Genomic DNA, 12,264 nt, shown 5'->3' with positions numbered 1-12,264 from the left:
AATATTGATATAACACTTTGACAATAAATTTACACATTTAAGTAAAAACACGATATCATAAGTACATGTTATATGAAACTTAATTTGATATATTAGTCTTTACCTTAAATTAGGGTCTAATTTAAACATTAATCTCGGTAACCAAAACCAAAACCTTTGTAATTAATGATAAAAATCAATTAAAACTCTAATTCATAAATTAATTATATATTTTTTTCTTTATAATATAGACTATTTTAGAAATTAATCATTTTTAATTTATAAATTAATATCTAAATTAGTTATTATAATAATTATTTTTGTCTTTGAAGTTAATTGTTATTTAGTGTTTTTTTAGTGATAATGTAACTATTTATATTATTTAAAAATTTTAAATTAGAATAACTCAAATAGTTTATATTGTTTATTTTAAAGAGTATAATAGATGCTTTTTTATTTTATATATTAAGAGTGAAACGTTAAAATTATTTAATTACAAAACTTGGGTAAATAACTTTTTATTTTATATAAAAGAAAAATGATAAGTTAGATTAGAGTAAGATTTAAAATGTGACTTGGCATTTTCCTTAAATATTTGTGCCAGAAAAGGGAAAGTGGTATTTTGTTACTCTTCCAATAAAATTAAAGATAAAATATTATATATTAGTAGTTTAAGTTAAAAAAAAAAAAAACTATTTTGAGTTGTTAAAAATGTGTGCTTTCTTTATCCTTTTTTTGAAAGAGCAGGCGGGAAAAGGATATGGTAAATTTTGATGAGGATGCGTGGTTTGGTTGAAATTAGATAAAGATAAATGCATTAATCTAATAATGGAAAATGGAATTACAATGCAAGGCAAATAAAACGGTTTGGCATCTTAAAATACACGGGCTGAAAAGAAAGAAGGAACAAAATGAGAGGACCTCCTTAGACCTCGCGCCCAAAATGAAGCTACCACATTCTAATCTAAGCCTATTCCTCCTCATTTCTTCTCAATCTCTTCTTACTGCCCTCTCTGTTAGTCCTAACAGTTCCATCACCATTGGCCTCTGGCCAATAATGATCAAAGATGGTGCTGTATAGTAACAAAAAAAAATAATAGTAAAAATGATGGTGATACACCTATCATTGTGATTCTGATTGGGAGTCGGAAATGGGGGCGCGCTCTGCTTCGGTGGTGCGCGCACCATTCAAGAATGTGAAGCCGAAGCTGTGGTTGAGCGTGGTTAAGGGTAACGTAGTTGTGTTGGTATTGGCATCAATATTAATATCATCAAGCTGGTGCACATCAGCGAAAGCCATGTATTCTGACGCGGAGGCGCTGGTGAAGTTGAAGAAGTCGTTCACAAACACAGTGGCCTTGAAAAGTTGGGATCCAACCACAAACTCAAAACCACCTTGCTCTGGAAACATTCCGAACTGGGTGGGGTTATTTTGTTTGAGGGACAAGGTTTGGGGGTTGCGACTCGAGAACATGGGACTAACAGGCACAATCGACATAATGACTCTGGCTTCCATCCCCGCTCTCCGCTCGGTTAGCCTGATGAACAACACCTTTGTGGGTCCCTTGCCTAGCGTAAGGATGCTGCCAAATCTCAAGGCCCTCTACCTCTCCTTCAATCATTTCTCAGGACAGATTCCAGACGATGAATTTAAGGGTTTGCATAAATTGAGGAAACTCTATTTGGCCAATAATGAGTTCACAGGTCAAATTCCTTCTTCCATTGCTACCTTGCCTTCTCTCATCATCCTCAGGCTCGACTCAAACAAGTTTCAAGGTCCAATCCCCCGTTTCCTACACGTTAATACTACTAGTAATTACACTTTGAAGATCATCAACTTTTCTAACAATCAGTTGGAGGGTCCCATTCCGCCCAGTCTAACCACCTTCGGCGCCACCCCATTTAGCGGTCGGTACCTTATAATTATTGTCATTCATTTTATTTCATTTCATTATAATTAGTCTATCTATCTATCTATCTATCTAATAGGGAACCCTGGACTATGCGGGGCGCCCCTCCAGAATGAGTGCCAAGAGGTAGCCACACCATCCAAAATGCGTCTTCTAAAAATTTTACTAGCTATTGTGACGAGTGCATTGATAGTAGCCATCCTGGTTATAGTGTTGGTGATATGTCGGTTGAGGTCACAGACATCCCAACTGCAACAACAATCCGCAGTAGAAACGTTGCAGGGCCATGTCCAGCAGGCTCCTCCCATTTATGTCAAAACTAAAAGCCTAGCCGATCACTACGATGGTAGTCCCAGGCAGGCGTCATCAGGTCAGGGTCTTGGACGTCCACGTTCCAGGAGAGGTGAACCAGCCAAACTCACATTCCTCAGGCATCAAGAACCTATGTTTGATTTGCAGGATTTGCTGAGGTCCTCCGCTGAAATTCTTGGAAGTGCAGCATTTGGTTCCTCCTACAAGGCCGTCATTTTAGACGGTTACCCCGTTGTTGTCAAGAGGTACAAGCATATGAACAATGTGCCCAGAGAGGAGTTCCAGGAGCACATGAGAAGACTAGCCATTCTCAACCATCCCAATCTTCTCCCTCTCCTCGCCTTTTATTATAAAAGGGAAGAAAAGCTTCTCCTCTCTGCCTTTGTTCACAACGGTTGCTTGGCCAGTCATCTTCACGGTAATTATTACTTTGTTTCATCCCTTTTCAGCTTGTGTATATATATATATATATATATATATATATATATATATATATATATGTGTGTGTGTAATAACAATGTTATTGTAATTACTAATCGTTCAGGCAATCATAACTCCCAAAAGCGGGGACTTGACTGGCCAACTCGCTTGAAAATCGTGAAAGGTATAGCCAGGGGTTTGGCTTACCTATACAGTGCACTCCCAAGCGTAATTGTGCCTCATGGTCATCTCAAATCTTCCAACGTCCTTTTGGATGAATCCTTCGAGCCCCTTCTCACTGATTATGCCCTCAGCCCCGTCATCAACCTTGACCATGCCCAAAAAATTATCATGCCTTACAAATCTCCAGAGTATGCTCAACTTGGGCGCATTACAAAGAAGACTGATGTGTGGAGTTTTGGAATTCTGATTCTGGAGATCTTGACCGGCAAATTCCCTGAGAACTGTCACACACTTCGTTATAATACTGATTCTGACATAGCCAGTTGGGTAAATACCCTGATTACTGAGAAGCGCACCAGTGACGTGTTTGACGTAGAGATGGGAGGAATTGGAAATTGTAAAGCTGAATTACTCAAACTCCTAAAGATTGGCTTGAGTTGTTGTGAGGAGAATGTTGAAAGAAGGCTTGATATCAAGGAAGCTCTTGAGCAAATTGAAGACTTGAAAGAGAGCGAAAATGATGCTATTGGAGAATACTCCTCCACTGAAAGAAATACTTATAGAGCTGTCTGATTGTCACTCACTTTTATTTCCGCTGCTTCACTCCGACTTTATTTGGAAGCTACCAATTTGTACGCGTGGAAGCTGGCTTTCCCCATGAAGATGAACATATGCTATTAATTAATCTTAAATTCTTTTCAATTAATTAATTAGTTGTTCTGTCTATCTGTTTTTTTTTTTGTTAACATAACGTAGGCACTTATAGTTATTCCTCTAACTGAACCATCTTGTAATGTTACTCTGTCCATATAGAACTAGATAGGATTAGTAACCTCTTTATTAATTTCACCTATCTCTGTATAAAACATTATCTCACAATTTTAAATAGTGCTAGTCATTGTGCCACACATGCACATATTAACAAAAACTATTAATTGCTCGTAGGTATCTATATATATATATATATATATATATATATATATATATATATATATATATATATATATATATAAACAGAAGTCCTGAAAATATTTCAATATATAAGATAAATTTTCTTTTCATTATCTTATATTGTTTCAAACTTTGTTATTGGTCCACTTATTTTTAATTACTGTATTTTTGTATATCGTTTATGCTAGAGAACATGTTTATAACAAAAAAAATTATACAAATTATTATTCTAAACTCGCGGGTGAGGTGCGCGAATTCCCTCATACCCCTCATATATAAGATTTACCTTCAGTTGCATAAAAGTTAATCAACCGTACTATAGTCGGTCAGTCATGCAAACAAGTAAGATCAAAGTCAACTCTACAATATGTCTTTCATGAAGTATCTTTCTAAGTCACTCTAGTACCAACCTTACTTGGATGGTCGTACTTAAAACAACCGGTTCAAGACTTTAATTAAGAGCAAAACAATTGAAATATATATATATATATATATATATATATATATATATATATATATATATATATATATATATATATATATATATATATATATATCCTAAATGTGTTTTAAATTTGTTGACATAAAACATTTCTCTAATTTTTTTGTTTTAGAAATTGTCTGAGTTGACTCTTTTTCTACTCTTCTCATTTGTATCATGCGTTCTTCATCCATGAAAAACTAATTCTTGAAAATCAATTAACGAAATCAATATAAAACAAGGATTTATTATTTGTCTATGTGATATGGTTTGATTTCAAACTTTTAAAATAAATAAATATAGTTCTTTTCATTAAACAACGTTAAGGATTCACCGCCATGACAAAAATGATACTGTCACGTGTATGTCTACATTTGCACGTGATACACATGTAACAACATAATTTGTCACATCAACAAACTATTTTGGTCACAAATGTTACTTTCATTGGTTAATAATGTTTAGAGATGAAAATCATTTAAAGTTTGGGATAAGAATCAAATACAATTTTGTATTAAAGTTAAAAAATTAAAAATATATTTAACATTTTAAAAAGAAATTATAAACATTTTATTTTTAATATGTATGAAAAATAACATGTTTTATTCTTTTCAAAATAATTATAAAAAATTTTCTAATAAGTTTAAATAACTTAAATAATAATTAAAATTCAAATAAAATATTAAGTAATATACATGTGAAATAATAAAAATTATTACAAAAGTTAAATTTTAATTCAGTAAAATAAAATAGAATAATGTGTGTATATATATATATTTTTTTTTTCTTTTATTTGTTAACTATAAAATAAATTTTATATTAATATTATTTTTTGATTGAAATTGAACTAAACTTGTGCCGTTGGTTATTTTAATGAGGAAGAAACACATCATAGAATATGTCAAAATAATGAACCTAAAATTATTTTTCACTCGAGTACATGACTAAAAAGTATATATATATATATATATATATATATATATATATATATATATATTTTTTTAAATCTTTATTTATTGTCCAGTAAAAATTGAGAAATACAAATAATAAAATCAAATGAAATAAAATTATAATGCAAAAATTAATAGAATTTATTTTTATCAAAAATACTATTTTTTTATCTCTATCAAAATATAAGTAATGTTACATTTTCAATTTATAGGCACTTTTTATATAAATAATTAATGAAAATTGTAGCGATACTTTGTACTTATAATATAGTATAAACATTTAAATTGTATAACAAGATAGAAAAAATAAAAAATAAGTTAAGAAACATACAAATTTACAAGAAAATAAAATAAAATGTTAAATACTTAGTTTTTATTTTTATTATATGTTCTCATCAGTAATAAATATTGGTTACAACTTTTTTCAATTTATATTTTATTACATATGTGAAATATATATATATAAAATGGCGAAATATTTTTCTACTCAAATCCAAATTATCTTCTATTAATTAAGAGATATATATTCCTTTTTAATTTTAAAGGTTAAAATGTTGCTAAATTGGATTTCATGCCTCATCCAAACTTTCAATCATTTTTATTCTTCCAATTTTTTTAATAAATTGATCTAATTCTCATTAGTTAATGATGTTAAAGATGTATTGACGTGAAAAATGACATGTGTCAACACATGACAACATTATTTGTCACGTTAACAAATCCTTAATATTAGTTAATAGTAAATATTATATTTATTTATTTAACCATTTTTTCTTCTAGAAATCAATTGAGTTTAAATCTGAAACTTTAGGAAATAAGATGAATTGTTTGGTTATTGAATCTATAAACTGGCCTATCACCTTTTTAATTTTCCTATTCTCAATTTTGTAATTATTTTCAATTTCAATTCTACATTTCTCAATCCCTAAACCTATATTTTATTTGTATGAAAATAATATATTAAATAAGGACTATAATTAATATGTGTGTTGTGATATCGATTTAAGAGTTTCTCTATATTGAATATTTTATGGAAAATTTATAATTTTTTATTTCAAAAAGGACATTGAATATATGCTATCGACAACATTGAGTTTGTCACCATGGTTCAATTGGTTGCAAATCAAGAAAAAAAATAATAACCTAGTGCAAAATTGTTTGGAATGAGTCTATCGATTTCATGGACAACGAATAATACCATTCAAGAGTTGGTTCTATAAATGTGGTTGAAAAGGAGTTCTGCTCTGATCATTCTCATTATTTCGTGTTTTACGATCACGAATGAGTACTTTTAGTTGATCGCATAGACCTTATAATTCAACTTGATGCTATTGTCAAACAAGCTCCGAAGCTTTACCAAGATGCCTCTAAAGTTGTACTGAACACTAGAATATTTATTAAAAAAATATTTCATAAAATAAGTGGTTTGAGAAAAAACTTTACTTGAGCCCACGGTCGATTTCAAATGTTCTTATCTGAAGGCAACATATTGTCTTTCTAAGTCATGAAATGGTGAACTCTCCTTTTCTTAGTTTTTAATTCATTGTGGATGAGCTCTAACTTGCTGTTAAAGATCAAAAGAAAGATTTACTTACAGACAACACAAGTTAGTAAAAACTTTAAATAAAAAATATGATGTATAACCAAATATTAGTGGTGTGGTACCTTTAATATTAGTATGTATTTATAAAATTTTTAGGCATATAAATAGTGTTTAAATGTCAACTATCGATCAATTCACTACTAGTACCGAATCGATGACTAACTATATGAAAGATTCAAACTACATATTAGTCCAAGTTTATAATAGGATGGTATGTATGATATTGATTAATGTATAATAAAAATTAGTAACAATTTAAATTTTATGAAAAAAAAACCCGTATTTAAGGTTTTTGTCATTTGTGTTTACCTCTAACTGATAGGATAAGAAAAGAAAAATTTGATTGAATGAGCATAAATTAGGGATAGTTTTTAGTTTTGTTACCTAATAGAATAGGATGGTTATAGAAAAGATGAGAAGGCAGATGAAGAGTAATTTTAAAATTAATTTGGGGGATGAAATGAAAGCTGCACGAGTTGGCTGAGAAGAAGAGAAATGTGGCTTCCACATCCTAAAGGAGGAGCAGGGATTAGAAAGGGAGAAGGAGGAGGCAATGGAATAGTGGCAGTGGCTATAGATAAGGATAAAGGAAGCCATTACGCTCTTAAATGGGCTGTTGACTGTCTGCTTGGCAGAGGTCAGACTTTGATTCTCCTCCACGTTATGCACGGGACATCCTCACATGTTTCCGGTTAGTCCTATTTCTTCTTTTCCTCAAACATTAACAAAATCAATTTCAACCTCCATCATATAAGATTCTCAAACAAACTAAAATGGTTTTTGTTATTTCAATCTTCTTCTTTTTTTTTTTTTTTTCCATCGCAACAGGAGGTAGCGAGGCCGTTATATGTAACATCACCAGTTCATCTGCGTCTCCACAGAGATACCAACTTGATACCACTACCAAGGATTTGTTTCTCACTTTCCACTGCTATTGTACACGCAAAGATGTAGGTTTCGCGCTTTTGTTTTCTTGTTTTACTCAAATTAGTATGATAACACGGTATTACATTTTCCCCCAACATTATTCACTTCTGTACAAAATATTTTGTTAGGTACACTGCCTTGATGTCCTGCTTGAAGACAATGATGTTGTGAAAGCAATAACAGAATACGTCTCTTATGCTGCGATTGAAAACTTGGTGATTGGTGCAACATCCAGGCATGGGTTTATTCGGTAGGATTTCATGTCTGCAATTTAATCTTAAATTAGGATTGAATTCGTAACTATTTTTAGAAGGAGTATTATTTTGAAATTTGTGGACAGAGACACGCAAAAGGATGAGTCATTGTCATATAGTATTATCCATCATGTTGCACCTTTCTTAATGTAGTCTTTCCCTGTGCAGATTTAAGTCATCGTCAAGTGCATCAAGTAGCATATCAAAGGGGGCGCCGGACTTTTGTACCGTGTTTATCATTTCAAAGGGAAAAATCTCGTCAGTTCGGAATGCTACTCGACCAGCCGCACATACATCCCCACTTCTGATCCATATACGGAATCTAAAGAACAAGGACGAAAATCATCAAGAAATACCCTTCAGAAATACGAATACCAGAGGTTTGTTTCTGTTTTTTGGGTGTGTATATTCCGCATCGATCAATTCTTGCTTGCACTTAGTTTTAATCATGTGTATATATGCTGCAGACAGGACGTCATTCAAACCACAGAGCTGGCACGAAGAATCTATTCAGTAAGTCTTTAGTCAAACCATTCAAAGTCCAAGCCCATAATAATATAACACGGTTTCCTTGGTTCGGTTGGGTTGAAGCAGGTCTCCATTTTCAAGAGGAAGAGGCACGACTGGATTGTCATGCGTGGACTTCCCAGACTCAGATACAGAAATATCATTTGTAAGCTCCGATAGGCCTAGCAGTTGTCGTTCGTCCTCCGTTTATGACTATATTGATGCAAGCCGAACTCCGCGGGTTTCTACCAGTTCAGATCATAGCTTTGGATCAACCCGATTGGGACTCAAGTTCAATGACCTCGGTTCACCCGATACGTCATTTTCTCACGAAAGCAGTAGAACATCATTCTCATATTCATCACAGAGCATGGTGAGTGAGTGAGGACATGTGTTTTTCCTTTATTCTTTACACGCCACTTCTATTGATTGATCATATATTGATATTATCCGAGTAAAGCAAGCTTTATCATTACATTTCAAATTGATAGGTTTTATATTTTTAAGATTTAGGGTTTAGGGTTGTCGTTGAAAGACTCAAGTCGGCTATATTGTGGTTACGGTGTAAGTCACACACCGAATCATCCGTTCTTATATCATTGATGAGTTATTTTTCTTATATAGAGTTGGTCATTGAGAGATTATAATTTTATATATCAATGACATTAGTCTTATACGCATAATATATAGTCTTTCTATTTATATAATGTTTAATTTTGTTTTTTTAACAATTGTGTGATTTTAACTCAGACTTGAATTATCCCGACATAAATAAAAAAATAAAATAGTTTAATCATGTTTGAGCCCATCAATACGTGACCATTGAAGGTATCAACTTCCCTTTGCTAAAATAATTTAGGATGAAGAAGCAGCAGAAGCTGATATGAAGAGGCTGAAGCTTGAGTTAAAGCAAACGATGGATATGTACAGTACAGCATGCAGAGAAGCACTAACAGCCCAGCATAAGGTATATTCTGAAAAATATACAGTCTCTTTTTCTATAAATGTGTTATTGGGATTTCAACTGGTACCACTATTTTGGTTGCTACAGTTAGTAGAGTTGACACACTGGAGAATTGAGGAAGAAAGAAAATTAGAAGAGGCACGATTGGCTGAGGAAGCTGCGCTGGCAATTGCAGAGAAAGAGAAAGCAAGATGTAGAGCAGCCATGGAAACTGCTGAAGCATCGAAGAAAATTGCTCAGGTTGAAACACACAGAAGAGCGACTGTTGAAGTTAAAGCTCTTAAAGAAGCAGAGGAAATGAGGAAGCTTTTGGACAATCTAGCCCAAACTGATGTAAGATATAGGAGATACTGTATAGAGGAGATTGAAGCAGCCACGAACTTCTTTTCTGAATCCCAGAAAATCGGAGAAGGAGGTTATGGCCCTGTTTTTAAATGTTTCCTTGATCACACTTCGGTTGCTGTCAAGGTTCTACGTCCAGATGCTGCTCAAGGGAAGGCACAGTTTCAGCAAGAGGTGATCAACCAGTGGACATGAGTAATTCTACACCAGTTTTTTGGTATTTAACTGCATAACATGTTTCCATCGCGTCTAGTCTACGTTAGGTTTGGCCTTTTATGATGAATGAGACCTGTAAAATCTGATGAAACCACAACACGGATATCCATATAGTTGGATAGCTAGCCTCTCTTCCACAACATTCTTTTCTATCATAAACTTCTCGTCACATCTCTCTCTTCTTTCCATTTCTCTTCACTTTTTTATTCAATCCATTTCTTAAAACCCAAAATTGGGATGAACACTCCTCAATCACTTCCCAATGAAATCTAGCCAATTCCAAAGACACATACACACACAAAGAGTGGAGAGAGAGAAGGAGAACTTTAGATCTCAAGGGTAACCATGCATAATTTAAAGCCTCGTGTCTATTTTTATAGTCTTCTGAGTTCTGATTCACAATGCCTGGAACAGAATTGTAGGAACCAATCAGAAATACTAGCCAAAGTTGTTGTGGGAGAGTGATATTTGTAATCAATCCTAAATATATAAATGTGCTTATGCAGGTTGACATTCTGAGCTGCATGCGACACCCAAACATGGTGCTTCTTCTGGGAGCATGTCCGCAGTATGGCATATTGATATATGAATATATGGCTAATGGAAGCCTGGAAGATTGTCTGTTTCGAAAAAGGAAGAACAAGGTTCTGTCTTGGCAGCTGAGGTTGCGAATTGCTGCAGAGATAACGACGGGCCTTCTATTCCTGCATCAGACCAAGCCTGAACCTTTAGTGCACCGTGATCTGAAACCAGGCAACATTTTGCTAGACCAGAATTATGTGAGTAAGATAAGCGATGTTGGATTAGCAAGGCTTGTCCCAGCAGTAGCTGAAGACGTAACACAATGCTGCATGACATCAGCAGCTGGAACATTTTGTTATATTGATCCTGAGTATCAGCAAACAGGAATGCTTGGCGTAAAGTCGGATGTTTATTCTCTAGGGATAATTTTTCTTCAACTATTGACTGGCAGACCTCCAATGGGATTAGCTCACCATGCCGCCCAGGCTATAGAGAAAGACACCTTTGAGGAAATGCTGGACCCATCTGTAACCGATTGGCCTCTTCAACAAGCCTTGTGCCTTGCAAAGATAGCAGTCAAGTGTGCGGAACTCAGGCGAAAAGATAGGCCAGACCTTGCCCAAGTGGTGTTGCCAGAGCTCGATAAATTGAGAGACTTTGCAGAAGAAAACATGACAGTGCGATTGTTTCCCATCAATTTAGAATGCACTGCGCCCTCACCCTGCCACAGTGAAACTTCTGTGCAACAGGTTTTTACTTTATTGCTCCCAAATCACCTAATATGCATAAAAATTAATTATTTATCATAATATGATGACATTTATATGGATGCATACATACTATAGCAGCCTTCCAATTTAATGATCTTGTTGAGGTCATGTTGCAGGATGTGATGAGCGACCAACGCCTTGTACATTCCGTAGGCTCATCAGCTCCATCGACTCCCACAGAAGAAAAACATTAAATATATGCATATATTTATTAATATAGACGAGACTGCTTTATTCTGCAGGAATGTCAAAATCTGGGATGTACATGCATGCAGCGCCTAAACTCAAGCAGAGAAAAATACAAGTAAAAAGTTTTTTTCGGTTGACAGTGTACACATGTAACAAGGACTCATTATGTTCTAGGATATGTGGGGTGCAAACAAAGGTAGAGCCAGCATTAATTTTTGTATTATGTAAATATCTTAGAATGTAAATCCCACATTTTCTATACTCTGACAAAAAAAGTACGACAATTTGGTAGTACAATCCTATCGCACTTTTTTTTTTTAATGCAGCAACATGTCTTTTCATCGCTATGAACATATAAACCTATTCTCCGGTATGGTTTGCAATGCAAATTGAAGTTACAGAGTACTCAAGGAATTAAATAATGGATAAAGATACTTTGATATACTTTCATTTTTAATTTATCACTTTTAAATTATTACATCACAAAAAAAATTAAAATAAATAATTAAAAAAATTTGGAGTAGTAAATCAAAAAAATTAAATCAAAATATCATTATTCTTAAATAATACAACTCGTTCGTTTTCACAGTACAGAATGGTATAAGTTTTTTTTTTCACTCTAGTTGCTTGGAAAAAGTTTGGTGGAAATCAATTTCTATCGCAAAGGAGTTACTATAGATCATATGATGCGAAGATAAATAAAAATAAGATGGATTAATGGAATTTATAATATATAGGGGTATCTATATGTCATCACATTATCCATTTAGGCCTAGACAAAAAA

At 33.5% G+C, this 12,264-nt stretch overlaps 2 protein-coding genes across 2 annotated transcripts; both read left to right on the top strand.

Annotated features, from left to right (window-relative positions):
• Positions 1–877: 877 nt before the first annotated feature.
• Positions 878–3,510, top strand: LOC114183938 (pollen receptor-like kinase 4). The gene is made up of 3 exons (XM_028071137.2): positions 878–1,887; positions 1,969–2,619; positions 2,746–3,510. The coding sequence occupies exons 1-3, from the start codon at positions 1,131–1,133 to the stop codon at positions 3,375–3,377; spliced, it is 2,040 nt and encodes a 679-aa protein (XP_027926938.1). The 5' UTR covers positions 878–1,130; the 3' UTR covers positions 3,378–3,510.
• A 3,697-nt stretch (positions 3,511–7,207) lies between these two features.
• On the top strand, positions 7,208–11,774 carry LOC114184137 (U-box domain-containing protein 35-like). Its single transcript, XM_028071394.2, has 10 exons — positions 7,208–7,480; positions 7,618–7,739; positions 7,845–7,966; positions 8,139–8,350; positions 8,438–8,483; positions 8,565–8,850; positions 9,337–9,444; positions 9,529–9,957; positions 10,506–11,270; positions 11,408–11,774. The coding sequence occupies exons 1-10, from the start codon at positions 7,285–7,287 to the stop codon at positions 11,483–11,485; spliced, it is 2,364 nt and encodes a 787-aa protein (XP_027927195.1). The 5' UTR covers positions 7,208–7,284; the 3' UTR covers positions 11,486–11,774.
• Positions 11,775–12,264: the final 490 nt, after the last annotated feature.

This window comes from Vigna unguiculata, chromosome 5 (assembly GCF_037176805.1).
Source record: "Vigna unguiculata cultivar grain cowpea cultivar isolate G323 ecotype 2 chromosome 5, ASM3717680v1, whole genome shotgun sequence".
NCBI lineage: Eukaryota > Viridiplantae > Streptophyta > Magnoliopsida > Fabales > Fabaceae > Vigna > Vigna unguiculata.
This window is presented reverse-complemented; position numbering and strand designations above follow the sequence as displayed.